This window comes from Eubalaena glacialis, chromosome 8 (genome assembly GCF_028564815.1).
Source record: "Eubalaena glacialis isolate mEubGla1 chromosome 8, mEubGla1.1.hap2.+ XY, whole genome shotgun sequence".
In the NCBI taxonomy this organism is placed as follows: Eukaryota; Metazoa; Chordata; class Mammalia; order Artiodactyla; family Balaenidae; genus Eubalaena; species Eubalaena glacialis.
In genome coordinates, this window is record NC_083723.1 from 2,942,275 (window position 1) to 2,959,419 (window position 17,145).

Here is a 17,145-nt window from a genome sequence, read left to right on the forward strand (position 1 = left end):
GAAATGGTCTTGGCTCCACATCTTTCTTCTACGCTTACACTGTTCCTAGGGGGAAAAAAAGCACTCCACCAAATACAGTTGTGCACATTAAAACTGCACCCTAATAAGCAAAACTTTTGGTCTAAAGAAAACCAAGAGAAGCAACCAAAGCAGAAAAGATCTGTGACGGGGTGACAGGACCACGGGAGGCCGGAGACCGGAAGGCATCCCTCGATTCAGGGAGCCGAGTTGCTGGATTTCCGAGTCTCCTTCTGAACTGGGGACTGACTCCGTTTCTGGGGTTCACAACCCCAGGGGTCGTGGGCGATGCTTTGATCACATCTCAGGAGGCTTGGCTGTGTGCACACATGGCCCCGTCTCCAGAGAACACAGTCCCAGCTCATGTGCAGTGACTTTCCTGCGTGGATTTCAAACCTCTCCCCTCCTCGGGGCATCTCTGCTCAGCTGTGGTCTGCTGGGTGGAGCAGGACAGGGCTGGACCACTCAGCTTCAGTGCGGAGCAAGAATAACAATCAGATGCAAGTTGTTTAAAATGAGAAAAGGCCGAACTTCCAAAAACCACAATTCTCTGAAACCTCACATCTCAAAAAATATTATCAAGAAAAAGCTGAACATAGAATTCCCATACTATTAAGCAATTCTACTCCTAAGTATATGCCCAGAGGAACTGAGAGCAGAGACTCAAACAGATATTTGCAGACCCATGTTCCTTGCAGCATTAGTCACAACAGCCAAAAGGTGAAGGCAGACCTAGGGTAGATTGACAGATAAAGTGATAAACAAATGTAGTTTACAGACAACAAAATATAATTCGGCTAGCAAAAGAATGAAACTCTCATACATGCTACAACCAAGATGAACCTTCAAAACACTATACTAAGTAAACCAAGCCAGGCACAAAAGGACAAATATTGTATGAGTCCACGCACACGAGGTACCTAGAAAAGGCAAACTCACAGAGAAAGAAGAGAGTAGAAGAGAGGTTACCAGGGGCTGGGGGAATTCTTGCTTAACGGGTACAGAGTTTCTGTTTGGGATGATAAAACATTTTTCAAACAGATAGCGGTGAGAATCGCACAACACTGTGAATGTACTGAATGCTACTGAAACACACTTAAAAATGGTGAAAATGGTAAATTTTATGTTATATATATTTTACCCTCATAAAAGAATATATTTTTTAAATACTGTCAGGAGTAATTAATTCCAGCTATTGCAAAACCTCCCACTTTCCAAAGAAGACACATCCCTTTTGCAGCTTGCTGCTAGGAAATGTCTGAAGCATTTTGAACAACCGTCACACAAAAATAAGCTGCTTAGGTTAGGAATGAGCTAACAGAAACCAGGGCATTAAATCCTCTTTGCCAGAGAGAAGGAACAGGTCAAGGAAAGTCATGGCAGATCTTTTATTCTAAACATCAGGTCCCTTGCAAAGGACCAGATCAAACACCTCACAGACACCTAAGGCCTAGGGTTGGAGCACCTGGATGCCTTGAAGATTAAGGAAGCAAGAAAGAACAGCGCTCTGTCCTTGTCAAGTGCTGTGCCGTATCCCAAGCTGTCTCGTTAGGAAGAACTTCCGGCACGGAGGTGGTAAGGAGAGGAGGGATGGCTCAGGGATGCAGGAGGGCCCCCTCCACCCCAGGCAGGACAGGCTGCAGGCTCCTGCAGGCTGTGCAGACCCCGGCCTGGGAGGGGGCAGAGCCACCACACCGGGAGGGCACTGGCCTCTGTGCTGCACAGCTGGACGCTGCAAAGCCCAGCCCGCGCACACAAACAGGCACAGGGACACGCGGGGCCGCAGCGGTGCCAAAGGAAGGCTGAGCATGCGGCACCTGGATGCACTTGAAAGAGAGCGAGAGACCTGCGCTTTTTTGCCCCACGTCACAGACCTGGGAGCACAGGCTTCCTCCAGCCCCGGACCAGCCGCTTCCACATTTCCATGTGAAATGACCGTGCAGCATCACATACAAACACAGCATGCTGGCCTCTTTTGCAAACTGCCTGCTCCTGCTTTTTGCCAGTTTTTCTATTCGATTGTTTCTCTCAGGTATAGGAATTTTTTACAGTAAACTGAGGATACTAATACTTTGCACGTTATACGCACTGCAAATATTTTTCCCGGGCCAAAGTGTGCCTTTCAGTGTTTTAGATTGCTGTCTGTTAGGTTTGTACAGCAATCTGTGTGTTATGGACTCAAACATCTTTCCTTTATGGTTGTGCTAAGTCTTACTTAGGAAGTCTTTTCTCGGCCTGAGTGTATGAAGATTCTCACTACTCATTAATTCTTTTTTTTTTTTAATTTTTATTGGAGTATAGTTGATTTACAATGTTGTGTTAGTTTCTGGTGTACAGTACAGTGATTCGGTTATACACATACATATTTCCATTCTTTTTCAGATTCTTTTCCCATACAGGTTATTAGAGAATATTGAGTAGAGTTCCCTGTGCTATACAGTAGCTCCTTATTAGTTATCTATTTTATATATAGTAGTGTGTATATGTCAATCCCAACCTCCTAATTTATCACTTCCCCCCACGTTTCCCCTTTGGTAACCATAAGTTTGATTTCAAGATCTGTGTAAATGTCCATCGATAGATGAATGCATAAAGAAGATGTGGTACGTATATACAATGGAATATTACTCAGCCATGAAAAAGGATGAAATCATGCCATTTGCAGCAACATGGATGGACCTAGAGATGATCATACTAAGTGAAGCAAGTCAGACAGAGAAAGACAAATGTCATATGATATTACTTATATGTGGAATCTAATAAAAAATGATACAAATGAGCTTATTCACAAAATAGAAACAGACTCACAGATCTTGAAATCACTAACTCTTATTATTAGACAAAATAAAAAACATTTTGTTTTCCACTTTTAGTCAGTCACTCCTGAAATTGATGGTTGTGGATCACATATGGTAGGGATCCAGTTTGCCCCCTGAAATCGATGGCTGTGGATCATACATGGTAGCGATCCAGTTTGCTTGCTGGAATCGATGGCTGTGGATCATACATGGCAGGGATCCAGTTTGCTTGCTGGAATCGATGGCTGTGGATCATACATGGTAGGGATCCAGTTTGCCCACTGGAATCGATGGCTGTGGATCATATATGGTAGGGATCCAGTTTGCCCCCTGGAATCGATGGCTGTGGGTCATACATGGTAGGGATCCAGTTTGCCCCCCATCCCCCATGTCCACCACCCCTGGAGGAGTCACGGGCCCCCTGTCCTCAGGGCTCTACCACAACTTCTCTGTGCTGTACTGAGTTTCCGTAACTGTCTGGGTCTCTATGGGATGTCTATTTGTCTATCCTTGAATCAATAACATGCTTTCCTAACTGTGATGCCTCATAAGCAGCCTTGCTACCTGATGGTGCAAATCACCCCTTCCTGCCTACATGTGCTTTGCTCATCTTCAAATTTGTCTTTGCTGTTATGGAGTTTTCACATGTCCGCATTAGAGGTAGGAACCATCTATCAGGTCACACCAAACGCTTCAAAACTTGCTTGCAACTGCATTCAATTTAAAGATAAACTTGGGAAGACGTAACATCTTCACTATTTAAGTCTTCTCATTTGTGATCGTGGGATAACTCTCCACGTATATAGGTCTTTTTTGTGTCCTTTAAAAACATCTTAGAACGTCAAGCAATCTAGTTGAATTTATTTCTAGATACCTTATCATTTTTGTAATTATGTAAGTGGGATTTCTATTTGCATTACACTTCCTGATTGTTTTCTACCATTGCACAAGGTATTTTTACATTTTATCTGTTGAGCTCACCTATCTACCAGCTTGAAGAACGCATTTATTTTAAATGGATTTTCTATTTGGATAATATTGGGCTGGCCAAAAAGTTCGTTCGGGTTTTTCTGTAAGATAATATCATTTGCAAAGAGGCACCAATTCCATTTCTTCCTTTTGGTGTTTGCACTTCTGGTTCTGTGTTTGTTTTATGACACTGGTGAAGACCTCTTGTGACAGCAGGCCTTTCTGTGCCATTCCTGACTTTCACGGACATGACTCTAATATTTCTCCACCATGGATGCTGGGTGCTCTATATCTTCGACAAACAGACTTTAAACAGGTTACAGAGGTTTCTTTTTACTACAGACAGTCCCTGACTTAATGGTACTTCCACTTACGATTTTTCGACTTTAACATGGTGAGAACGTGATTCGCATTCAGTAGAAATCGTACTTCGAATTTTGCATTTTGATCATTTCCCGGGTTAGTGACATGCTGTCCGACCCTTTCTCGTGACGCTGGGCACGGAGCCTCAGCGCCCAGCTCACGAGGGCAAACCACTGATACACTTACAACCAGTCTGGACCCAGACAACCATTCTGCCTGTCACTTCAGTACAGCATTCAATGAATTATGTGAGAGAGTCGACACTTTATTGTAAAATAGGTTTGTGTTAGATTTCGCCCAACTGTAGGCTAATGAAACTGTTCTGAAAACATTTAAGGTGGGCAAGGCTAAGCTATAGTGAGTTAGGTGTATTAAATGCATTTTTGACTTAACGACATTATCAAATTGCAATCAGTTTATAGGGATGTAAGTCAAGGAAGATCAGTACTGGTTTAGTAAGAGTTTGGTTGTTACTGTTTGTTTTGTATTATATGAGTGGAGAACTGTATTAAATAACTCTGTCTCCGGTACAATGACCATTTTCTTTCCTTTAATCTTTTCATGTGTTAAATGTGTTCATAGTCTAATGATGGGAAAGCATCCTTGCATTATTATAATAAATCCAATTTGGTCATAACATTTGTTTGTTCTGTGTTTTATTTAAGATAAACTGTTAAACGTGATTGCTCAATGCTTTCCACAGACTTTTTGGTTGTATGTTAAAATGTGAAATAGGCCCGTACTTGGATTTCTTGGACTGTCTCTTACAAAACTACAGAACGTTATAAAATGAGTGGGAGAGCTCTTCTCCTCTCTCTCTCTAGCCACTGGCATAAAAAGAGAAATTATTTGTTTTTTGAAGGCTCCATGACACTCATTTGCAGAATTCCCTGAGCATCTCTGAGGAGGTATTATTTTCTGACTCCATTCTGCCAGAGGTCTTTATTAAAATTTTATATTTCTCCAAGCGTCAACTATGTTTTGTTTCTCTCTTTCAACTATTCTTCTTTATTCCTTCAGGATTCTCCACCTAAAACTTCTGAGTGCTGTCTGTACTCACAGAGCTATATTTTCCATCAGGTCACATAATGTTTAATTCACACAGCACAGAAGAAACCAAATTCTCGGTTTTCTTAGGTAATCTCTAGGCTATTTCTCCTTTCAGATGCACTCAGGTTTTTGTTTTTGTTTTTTTTTAAGACTTTATTTTTTTAGAGCAGTTTTAGGTATACAACAAAATTGAGAGGGGGATGCAGAGTTTCCCATTTATCCCGTACTCCCTACATATGCATAGCCGCCCATGAGCACCATCACTCACTAGAATGGTACATTTTTTTTTTACCAAGGATGAACCAACACTGACACATCATAATCACACAAAGTCCACAGCGGACTTCAGGGTTCACCTTTGGTGAACCTTGGTACATTCCATGGGTTTGGACAAATGTATCCATAGTGATGTCGAGCATTCTAACATCACACATAGTGTTTTCACTGCCCTAAAATCCTCTCTGTTCTGCCTATTCATCTTTCCCCACTGTTGCCTCTGTCTCCATAGTTTTCCCTTTTCCAGAATGTCACATAGTTGGAATCATACAGTATGTAGCCTTTTCAAACTGGTTCTTTTACTTAGTAATATGCATTTAAGATTTTCTGTGTCTTGTCATGGCTTGATAGCTCATTTCTCTTTAACACTGAATAATATTGCACCACAGTTTATTTACCCATCACCTACTGAAGGACATCTTGGTCGCTTCCACCTTTTGGCAATTATGATTGAAGCTGCTATAAATATCTGTGTGCAAGTTTTCAGGTGGACATAAATTTTCAACTCATTCGAGCAAATACCAAGGAACATGAATGGCTGTCTCATATGGTAAGAGGATGGTTAGTTTTGTAAGAAACTATCAAACCGTCTTCCAAAGTGGCTGCACCATTTTGTATCCCCACCAGCAATGATGAGAGTTCCTCTTGCTCCATAGTCTCTCCAGCATTTGGTGTTGCAATTTTGTCTGTATATTTCTGCAATACATTAATTATCCATTTCCCTCATACGTTCACATTTATTGGCATAAAGTTGTTCACGGTTTTCTCATTTTACGATACTTTTTTATCTCTGACATGCTCTTCATATGATTTTCTTGCACTTCCTTCTTCCTCAAGAGCGTCTGTGATTTTGGTAGATTTTAGGAAACACTGGCTTTAGTTCTGTTTCTGTCTATTGATATTTTCTTCATCATTTCAATGATTTCTGATCTTAACTTTTATAATGACTTCCTTCTACATTCCTTAGAGTTATTCAATTTTCATTCTTCTAATTTCAATTTTTCCTCCTTTTAAAGATTAGAAATTTAGTCTTGAATACCATTTTGCAGCATTTTATAATTTCCAAGCTGTAGTACATGCCTTTTTCATTCAGTTCTAAACGACTGATATTTTCATTGTGATCTCCTCTCTAACCATGCGTGAAATAAGAAGGTATTGTAATGTTTCCAGAATATGTTTACATGTTTTGTTTTGAACTTTTTCTGCTGACTTCTGATTTAATCACACTGGGTCAAAGACCGTGGCATGCATGAAACAGATTGCTTACAATTCAGTTCAACTTTCCATATATGGTCAACTTTTTTAAAAGTTATATAGATTTTAGAGAAGAATCAAGTGTCTGTCTGTTGGGTGCAGGGTTCTACGTATTTCTACTAATTTGAACCTGTTAATACTGTTAGAGATATCCTAACAGTATTATATATAAATAATACTATAACACTACTATAATTATATATAAATAATACTATAATTATAATACTATAATTATACATAAATAATACTCCTCGTATTTTATATTTTCTGTTTGACATCCTTTTTTGTTCACATCTGGTTTTTCGTCCTTTTCTGCTTGATGTGGGTTGTTTTTATAAACTGTAGATTCCCTTATATTTTTTTCTGCTAGGTTAGAAACTACAGATTATACACATATTCTTTGAGTAATTACAGTCAATATTTTACTTGCACCTAATATTTTAAAATACGTAACTTTATTTTCTAATGTAGTCTCAAGTCATTTTACATTCCTTTTATCCTAACTAGGGTCTTATTATGATTCCATCACACATTTAACACTCATTCCCAATGGCTAATTAACCAAAGTTTTAGTTTAACCTAGTTTTAACAATTCACATAGAATTCAACTTATGACACAGCATTTCCTTCTCGCCCGTTACTCTTTTCATGCTCCAGGCCTTCCTCACCACCCACATTTCTTCTTCTGGAAGTACAACGTTCAATCATTCTTTTAGTGAGGACTGCCAGTAATAAATTGCCTCAACCTTCATCTGAAAGCTTTGTTTTGCTTTCACAAGATGTTGGTATAAAATTTTAGACGGACAGTTCTTTTTCCCTCAACACCTTAAAAATCTCCTGCATTGTCTTCTGGCTCCTCCTGGGCCCAAGTCGGCCATCCATCCAATGGCCATTCCTGGGTTGTGAAATCTGCTGTTTTCCTTTGGATTTTCTCTTGTCTTCCATTTTCTGGAATAATGCTAAATGCTTTTAAATGTGGATGAACCTTCATTTTTCCTCTTAGTTCTCTGAGTGCGGTTGGGGGGGGGCTCTGTCTCCTCATTTCTGGCCCGTTCTTGGCCAGCATCTCTTCAAACCCCACCCCCATTCCCTCCACTCTCCTGTCCTCACGCGTGTCTACATGACCGTGTCCAATGGCCCGTCCAAGTTTTCCCGTGACTCTCTGGGCTAGAGGGAGGTGACTCCAGCTCATCCATTCTCTTTAGACCAAATCCAGCATTTTGGAAATGCCAATGGCTATTCATCTCATTTCCAAAACTTCTCAGGGACTCTCTCACACACCCCGCTCTTGCTTCATTTCTTCCCATTGTGTTTCACAGTTTCTTGTCCTCTCTGGTGGACGTTATTCTTGCTTTCATCTCCAGGGCATTACAAGCACACTTATCTGCACGTGTAAAGTGGCAATCTCTCGATCCTGGGAGCTGCGCTGCCTAGTAGCAGACTGCTTCCCGTGCTGGGAACACCGGCTTGCGGTGGCACCTGGGCTGGGCTGTGCTTGTGCGTCCCCTGCCCACCCTCCCGTGTGCTGGGGTATTGGGACGCTCAGGGACCTCCTCAGGGGAGGCTGCAGTGCTGCGGGGCCATGCCAGCTGCCTGGTCATAGGTCCACATGCACTGTTTTCCAGGGTCTTTCAGGAGGGGGCGTGCCCCACCCCAGCTCCCAGCGAGCTGCAGGAGCTTGGCCCCTACTATTCCCTGGGACCTGAACCGCTGCCGTCAGTGGTGGCTTTGGGACCTGCAGCCTGGTGGGCACGGGTGTCAGCACTGTTCACTGCTCTGGGGGTGTGTCCGTCCTGTGTCTGAGCCAGGCTGAGTCCTTTTGATTTTCCTGTTTTATATGCCATGTGTGCAGAATTACTGAAGACTGGGGGGAAAGGTGGTCAATGTCATGATGGCTTAAAAGCCTGAACTGTCTGGGGAGCTGAGTTCAGCCTGGAGTCATGTCCGCTCACTCCCCCAGGCCCAGCCGCAGCTGCTGAGACACGCAGACCCCAGGTCACTCACTGTAACCAGTGAGATGTAATAAGTTAAGATTTCCCTGAGTTTCAAAGCCGACGTGATCAAAATGGTACTCCTCTCGCATCACCTTGTGTGAGAGTTTTCTAAAAGGGCACCCTAAAATTATGCTTGACACAGGAAATCCCGACAGCTTTTATAAATCTTCTAATGCTTGAGAAAACATCCTTTTGACTTCATGGCCAGCTCCCAGACTTCATTTTTGCTAAATGTCATCCTCTTTCTCCTTAGGCAATTAAGAAAATCTGATTATTCTAATTCCTACCAGCTCTAAACCCTACAATTTCTGATACTTAAACTCTCTAATAATCTCAACCACCAGCCATGTGTGCTTTTCCTGTCCCATCTCATGATCAGACCAACTCTCTTCCTAAGTCCTGTCCTACATCAAAGCTTGGGTTTATCAGACCTAAGTTACCAGACCTCGTAACCATTTAAAACATTCCCTTCTTCCCCATGGTGATCCCATCAGAAACTCACCAGAAGGAACAGAAGGAAGCCTAGGAAAGTAGAGAACTGCCAAGAGTACATACACGCAAAACTAGCTTAAGTGCAAATAAAAATGCCAAAATCAAGACGGTCTCACCATGGAGGGGCCTCTAAGGTTGCCTTGAACTTGAATCCTGGGAAAATTCACATGAAATCTATTTGGAAGTTTTACTCACTGAAGTTGGTTCATTGAAAGAAACTATATGAAGATGTCATAACCAAGTATTTCTCTTTTATAGAATTTATTTTCCTTAAAGGGGAAAAGAAGAGCTAAGGTCAGCATCTTCTTGTATCAGAGCCAAGAACAGTTTCTTAGAATACAAAGCCTAGCATCGCTGCAAAGCTGTAGTGAGAGTCAGGGCATCTGTGTCCGGGCGCTTCTGTGACTCCGTCCTTACCTTGGTGATTCGCCAGCCGGTCGGGCGGCGCTGGGAAGCCGGGTCCTGCCAGATCTCCAGGACGGCGAGGAGATGTCCGCTCCACCTGGCCCTGGAGAGACAGGTGCGGAAAGGCTCTGGTCAAAAGAAGCACTTCACCCGGGTCACATCCACCACCCCCAGCATTTCTTTTCTTTCTCCCCCCATTTCTTACTTTTTCAATTTATTTACTTTTTTAGTTTTGAACGACAGCTGTTTAAAATACGCTGTAAAAGGAAAGTTAATCACAAAAAGGGACAGCCTGCTGGCTAGGGAGTTGGAAGAAAAAGTTACTCCTTGTTTTTGGCTTAAATTGCTTTCCCTGAATAGCAATTCAAAAAGAACTACTGTCAACTGCAGGGTTTAAGCCATGAATGTAAAGAATTAGCATTCCATGGAGCACAGGCATCTCCTGTAACAACTACTGGTGATCAAGCCCTAGGCGGTCTGTTACCTGGGAAGGAAATGCCCAGCGACTGTTTTATAATTGGACCCTCCAAAGAGCATCCAGAGCTCAGTGGCACTGCAAAAAGAAATTTTCCTAATAGTATAGATTTATTCAGATTAAAATTTTTTCCTACATCAGTTTTAATAAGTTGTATTTTTACAGGCGTTTGTCGAATCTAAAATTCCAAATTTATTGGCATATTATTCATAACATCCTCTGATTTTATTCTACTATCTGAAGAGATGTCACTATAATTTTCCTGTTACTGGTTGTTGGTGGGATCTTTCTTGATTTGTTTCACTGATTAGTGGGAAATACATTTTATTGATATTTTCAAAGAATAATCTTTTAGCTTTTTTGACCCTCTCTATTGTATTTTGTTTCTATTTCAGTATTTTTTCTCTTTTTTTTCCTAATTTTATTGGAGTCTAGTTGATTTACAATGTTGTGTTAGTTTCAGGTATACAGCACAGTGATTCAGTTATATATATACATACATTCATTATTTTTCAGATTCTTTCCCCTTGTAGGTTATTACAGAATACTGAGTAGAGTTTCCTGTGCTATACAGTAGGTCTTTGTTGGTTATCTATTTTATACATAGTAGTGTGTATATTCAGTGGCATTTTTTAGACCTCAGGTGAGGAGAAAAATTTTCGGCAGAAGTTAAAACAGCAACATTAAAACCAAGCCCACAACTCCAGAAAAACATCTTCATGGGATTATAATCAAGCCAATGAAAGATACATTAAAACATGGACAAAGAAAATGGGCCTGTAAAATATTTACATGCTTAAAATAAAGTATTAGCAGTGATTAACTTGGGGTGGAGAGATGACAGATTTCTCTGGCAGATTTAAGAAGCTTTTGTAATATTTATAAATGCACATGTATTGCCTCTGTAATTGGAAAGGTTTTAGAACTGTGTCATAAAGTATAAGATCTGCGTGGAAAATCTATTAATATTAATAAAAATTGACACAGTACAAGTAGCTACCTTCAGCATCCTGGTACCACAAAGCTCCGCACACGGAAAGTCCCCCCCACCCCACCGTGGGTGCCGGCATGGCGTGGAGCTTATGCTGCCAGCCGAACTCCCATTTCATAGATGAGGAAGCTGAGGCATGGAAGGAGCGTCCACCCACTATCACCCCGTGGCTAGGGGCAGCCCTGGGACTGGACCCCAGGCAGCTGGGCTCCAGAACCCAAGTGCCTTCCAGCCCAAGCTGCTCACACAAGAAACTCCAAAAAAGCACATTATTCTGACAGGACACTTTATGGCCTGAATGCTCCCCCCACCCCCTGGCCAGTGGCTTCTGCATCCAGAGCCTTGGCCTGCCCAGGTGTGGGAGAGGGTGATAACCCCACTGTGTGTCCACAGGTGTGGGTCTGGTCCACACTCCGCTAGGGTCACTCCCAAGAGAGGGAGGGCAGAGTGGGGAGCAGCCCGGAGAGAGTCCAGAAGGGAGAGAAGATGCTTGCTACCCGGGAAGCACAGCCGCCTTCACACCTTCCTCCAGAAAACCTAGGAAAACTGAACAAAGACCTCTGGTAGGGGAGAGATTTTCACATGCTTCTCTCTCTCTGCTCTCCCCCTTCAAAAGGAATAGCTCTCTTTTGGCTTTTTTAATCACAGACGTAATGCTTGCTAGTCAGGAAAATCTAGATGCTAAAGAAAAGTATAAAGACAAAAATGAAAATGAACCTCTCTTCTCTCACTCAAGGATGTTATCCTACCAGCAGTTTTTGGGCTGTTCTTTCAGAGAAAAAAAAAAATGCACACACAGAGAGTGTGTACAGATGCAATGTTTGAATTATTTATGGATAGCGTATATGTTATATTTGAATCACATGGGGGTTACAAATGATTCTGATAAAAAATGGAATCACAATCATGACACCTCCTGTTATATTTTAACGTAGCTTTCTGAAATTTTCCATGGCAACAAACATTCCCCATCAGCCCCTTCATAATTCTAGCATACCCCATTAAGTAGCTGTGTAACACGATTTCTTTCATTAATACCGTACTGGCAAACGTACAGTTTGTTAAGAAAGTAAGGTTTTGATTAGGAGAGAGGAGAGGGATTAGTTTGGAGAACATGGTGTCTGGGAGGCAAGAGTGATGCCACTAAGACTGCCCCCCTCCCCCGCCCACAAGGTGCTGAAGGTGGAGCTGGGCTGTCAAGGTCAGAGAACAGGGTGGTCCCCCCAGCCTAAGAGATTCAGCAGTCTCCCCGTCCGGGGTCACCCCACCTATTTTCAGCACCTCCACAGCCCAGTGTTTCTCCATCCAATTGGCTCTTTACCACCTGAGAGAAATATTTTTTCCTTCTGTTCCAAATCTTAAAACCGCCCATATAAATTTTTGGAAATACAAAGCAGATACAAAAATTAGCCTAAATCCCATGACAGCAGGGTAAGGTAGCATTCTCCTGGACTTTGCACCTTTACTATGCATAGCTGGACACTGCGGAAATCACATGGTGTAAACAATTTTGTGTTTTTTCCCCAATTTACATCACAAGAGGTTATTTTAAAACCTCGGTAAATATCATTTTTTCAGATTCTAAACTACTCTCAGGAACACTTTCAGTCATTTGCAAATTTCAGATAACATAAATACAATCAAACAAATACCTTTGTGCATAAAACCTTGTACACATTTCTGATTATTTGCTTAGGATCCCCAGAGGTAGAAGGACTAGGTCAAAAGTTATGTGCTTTTTTTTTTTTTTTTGAGTCTAGACACACACTGTCAAGCTCTCGTTCACCCAGCTTACCCTTCCACCTGAAATAGAGACCTGCCCACTTCCCAACATCCCAGGCAGCCAACACTATGACGGTGACTGTTTTGAAATTTTTATCTTGCCAGTCCCAGAGGCAGGCAGTGGCCTAATCCTGTGGGTTTTCACAAGCAGGTCTTAAATCCTGAAGTTGGACATTTTTTTCATATGCTTATCAGGCCTTTGTGTTTCTCCTTTTGGACTATCCTTTTTTTGACAGGCCAGCTGGACCGGTGCAAGGGCTCCCAATCGAGCCTCTGTGAAGGAACCTCAGCCCCCATCACCCAGCTGAGGGTTTGGGACCAGCGTCTGGACTCACTGAGTCAGTTGGCAAATCTGTCAAATGGGCTGCATTTGTGCAGGACTGCATTTGTGGAGTCCTCACTCACTGTCTGGACCCCTGCAGGACGGCTGGGAGGGCACCAGCCCTGAGGTCCTGGACTCCCCAGAAACGTCGGTCTGTTTCTTAATCTTCCAGGATGAGCTCTTTATGTGCTAAGAAACAAAGTTTGGTCCTCTTTGTAGCAAATACTTTTCCCACCTTGTTTGAGATTTAATTACATTTTTTGATTCTCAGAGTTTAAGTCAATGCAGTCAAGTTTATTGAACTTTTCTTTTGGGCTCATTATTTTACGCTTGAAGCATCCATTTACGTGTTGTCCTGGTTTCTTCCCCGACTGGGTGCATTCTCTTTCATCCCTCTGCTATCTACCTTGGAGGGCAGGAAGAGGTGAGGCCAAAAACTGCCCAGTCCACGCAGGCCCATTTATCACCCAATCTTCCCTTGTGCCTGGTCTGGAAGGTCACTTTCACATCACACGTTACAATCCACGCATACAGGGGTCTGTGGTCCTCGTTGGTGCCACAGACCTGCTCCTTCCTGGGCTAGCTCCCAGGTTCCCATGCTCATGGCTGCTGGACACGTTTATCATCAGCATATGTTTCCCCCTTTGCTGCTTTTACATGAGTTCCTCAGCCACTTTCTTCTAAACAAGCAGCGTCAAAGTGTCATAGGGAAGAACAAATCTGACTCCCTATTGGATCTGTTTCTTTTACTTTAACCTTTGTCCTCTATTGCTTTTGCTTCCAGTTAAGAATGTTGCCTAGAGCCTGAAATATACAGGATAGCCCATTCTCAAGGCTCTGACCCTTAAGGGTATAGCACTTTTCCATTCATATAGAAATAAAAAGTTGCAGAACAGAGAGTAACATTCATCTTGCTGAAGGTTTACAGGAACATCGTGAACTGACATATGTGGACAGCTGCAAGAACAAAGGATTCCCACACCGAGAAGCCTGCAGCAACCAACCATGCCCCTCCCTCACCTGGCCTTTACAAATGCTTTGCTGAAACCCTTCGGGGTAGTTTGGGGGTTTTTTGGGGGCATAAGCCACCCACCTCCTTGCATGGCCCTGCAATAAACCTTTCTCTGCTCCGAACTCCAATATTTCAGTATAGTTTGGCCTCACTGTGCATCAGGCACATGGACTTGCGTTTGACAACAAAAGTTGGCTTAGATTATTTAAACTTCTCATCTGGAATATTTCCTTATATTTAAGTAATTACTACCCATTACTAACACGAATGTTGGTAGTGGACCATCTGACTGAAATCAGACCACACAAGCATCGAGAGTATAAACCAAGAAGCTGTGATACCCCACATATTTCAAAGGGTTTGGGGGTCCAGCTGCCCCGAGGCCCTGCTCAAGGCATTTCTGGGGCTGGGCGTGGCCCGACAGGTAAACAAACACCTCGGTGTTTCCTGTGCACATGCCATTCTAAGAGCCAGTGACCCAGCAACACGCTGCCCTCCTGAGAACACCTCTTTTCAGTGATGTGCACAGCAGACCCCACCAAGACCTCTGTTCAGAAGACAAGTAATCTTCTAACCTAATTTAAGGCAACTTTGTCTAAATAATGTGACCAGATTTAGCAACTAAAAATACAGAACGTTCAGTGAAACTTGAATTTCAGACAAACAAGTAATAGATTTTCTGGTGTATGTCCCAAATATTGCATGGGGCTTATCCTAAAAAAATGTTGTGGTTTATCTGAATCTAACTGGGCACGTTCTAGTTTATCTGGCAACTCTACACCTAAAGTACCGTTCGAAATCTGACAGGCTTGCCTGACAAATTACAGCAGTAAGAACAAAATCTCGACAACTGCCTCATTTGTTCATATATAAAACTCCCAGATCCAAAGAGCAGAAGTCAGCATATAGAAGCTTCAGACAAGAATTCTATTATCTTGCAAAGCCAAGAGAAACAAAATAGTATGGAAAATGATGGTGTTTGTAAACTAAAGCCAGAGCATGAAGGCAGCTGGGCAGAGAAGTTAACCGCCGTGGCATAGAACAGAAACTCCCCCACAGTGCTGGAAGGTCAAGTGCAGAGGAAGCGCACAGTAATACAAACTGGGACGAGGGTAAAGTCTTCTCGCTGGGCTGGCCTGGTCTCCTCCAGGGCTAGTTTGGTCTGTCTGGGGGGGGCGGTTCTCCCGTCCCAGGTTGGTGGACCTCCCTCTTGGGTGAGGAGGTCAGAGCGGCCAGGCCGGGGCCCAGGGCCAGCACTACACAGCCTCCTTGTCTGCAGGAGGCCCAGGGCCGGCAGAGGAAGGCGAGGGTTCTTCTCTGAAGGTGGCCACTAGCCGACGATGCTTCTCTAAAGCACAATCCTTGGTCATAATGCTGTTTACCCCTCGGAGAGGTGGGAGGCTGGGAGCCCCTTCATTAAAGCTGCATGGGTCACTTCACCATTTAGTGCTGGATCCCCAAACCCCTGTGCTTTAGAAACATTTCCAAAGTCGGAAGCAAGCAAGGCCTAGACACCTTCCTCCTGCAGGGTGACCTCGTGCTAAGTGATCTCGTTCAAGCCTCGCTGAGCCCTGGGAGCTGGTGCGGGGAGAGCCACAGGACGCGAAGGGGCAGGCAGGAGAGGCCAGACATGGACTGATTCTCCAGCACGGCTGTGCGATTCCTCTAGAAAGTTCCTTAGTGAGCCCCACTCCTGGGGTCACATGAATGCCCCCAGGCTTGCTCCTCCGGGCCTCTTGCTGGCTCCAGGCTGGGGCAGCAACCTGGCCAGCTCCTCTGAACCCGCCAGTCCCACCCTGGACCTGTCCTCCTCGCCCCCCGGGAGCACCCGCTGCCCACCGCTGAGGCCTCTGCCCATGGAGGGGCTGCGGGGGGGGGAACCTGCAGGTTTAAAGATTACACCTAAAAAGTGCCTCAAGCCGGGGTCAGGACTCCACGGGGCCTGGCGACAGGGCTTGGGACCCTCCCTGTCATCCCCGGAGCATCACGCTAGTCTCACCTGGAGAAACAGGTGAGAAATGCAGACTCCCAGGCCCAAGGGCCCTGCTCAGTCCTGACTGGGGGATGGGGCTGGAGTCTGAGCTCCTCACCTTAGGTGATTCACTCACGGGAACATTCCAGGGGCCACACTCGTGTGCCTCCCCCTCGTGCTCTTTGTGGAGTCCTCACTCACTGTCTGGAATATTCTCTGCCCTCCATACACACCATCTGCTCATCCTCCAGGTCCAGCCCAAAAAGCACCCCCTTCTGGAGCTTTCTGTGACAGCCCAGAGGACCGTGGTCACTTACCCCTCACCCCGCTGCCTTGCTTCAATTAAAGTGAGAAGTTAGGAGGGTGCACCCCTCTTCCCCTAGAGCACCATCCACACTGTCCCCTCCTCCCACCCCCAGCCCGACCCCAGCCTCACCACCGACTGCTTCTCAGGGAGGCGGTGAAGGTGGAGGCCCCAGGATGGACGCAAGGCCTCGGAACGCTGTCCTGGGACACACCACCCCCTGCTGGAGGCCAGGAGAACGAGCTGTGTTTCAGCAAAAACCTTGACAATGCATCCTGGGCACAGAAAAGACAAGAGGCCAACTGTCAGCTGGCACTCACGTCTAATAAACCCTGGCCTAAGCTGCTGTGGAACAGTACAAGATGCTCAAGAAAAACACTGCTCCAGGGACCAGAAAACGTTCACTGGGCAGGTGAGCAGTTCTGGGGTCACCTATGCCTCGGAGAGCAGCTAGGAGAATTTGATGAGACTGGAGTGTAACAGCACAGCATCTGCCAGGTAACAAATGAGAATGAACAGGTAAGGCCAGACTCTGGGATCAAATCCCAGTTTCCCACCTGCTGGTTAGTCCTGTGACATTGGGCAACTTCCTGCATCTCTGTGCTTCCTTGGGGCAGAATGGTGACCTCATGGGTCGGTTGGGATGATTAAATTGAAATGATGTAAAC

The 17,145-nt window shown here is 44.2% G+C and overlaps 1 protein-coding gene across 8 annotated transcripts in view; it reads right to left on the bottom strand.

Moving 5' to 3' along the window:
• Window positions 1-17,145, bottom strand: part of GRB10 (growth factor receptor bound protein 10) — a 208,663-nt gene that overhangs the window by 104,923 nt on the left and 86,595 nt on the right. For all 8 annotated transcript variants that reach the window (XM_061198300.1, XM_061198299.1, XM_061198298.1 and 5 more), the window contains one exon: window positions 9,632-9,722. In XM_061198300.1, the coding sequence (XP_061054283.1) occupies window positions 9,632-9,722 (91 nt within the window). The remainder of the gene's footprint in view (window positions 1-9,631; window positions 9,723-17,145) is intronic.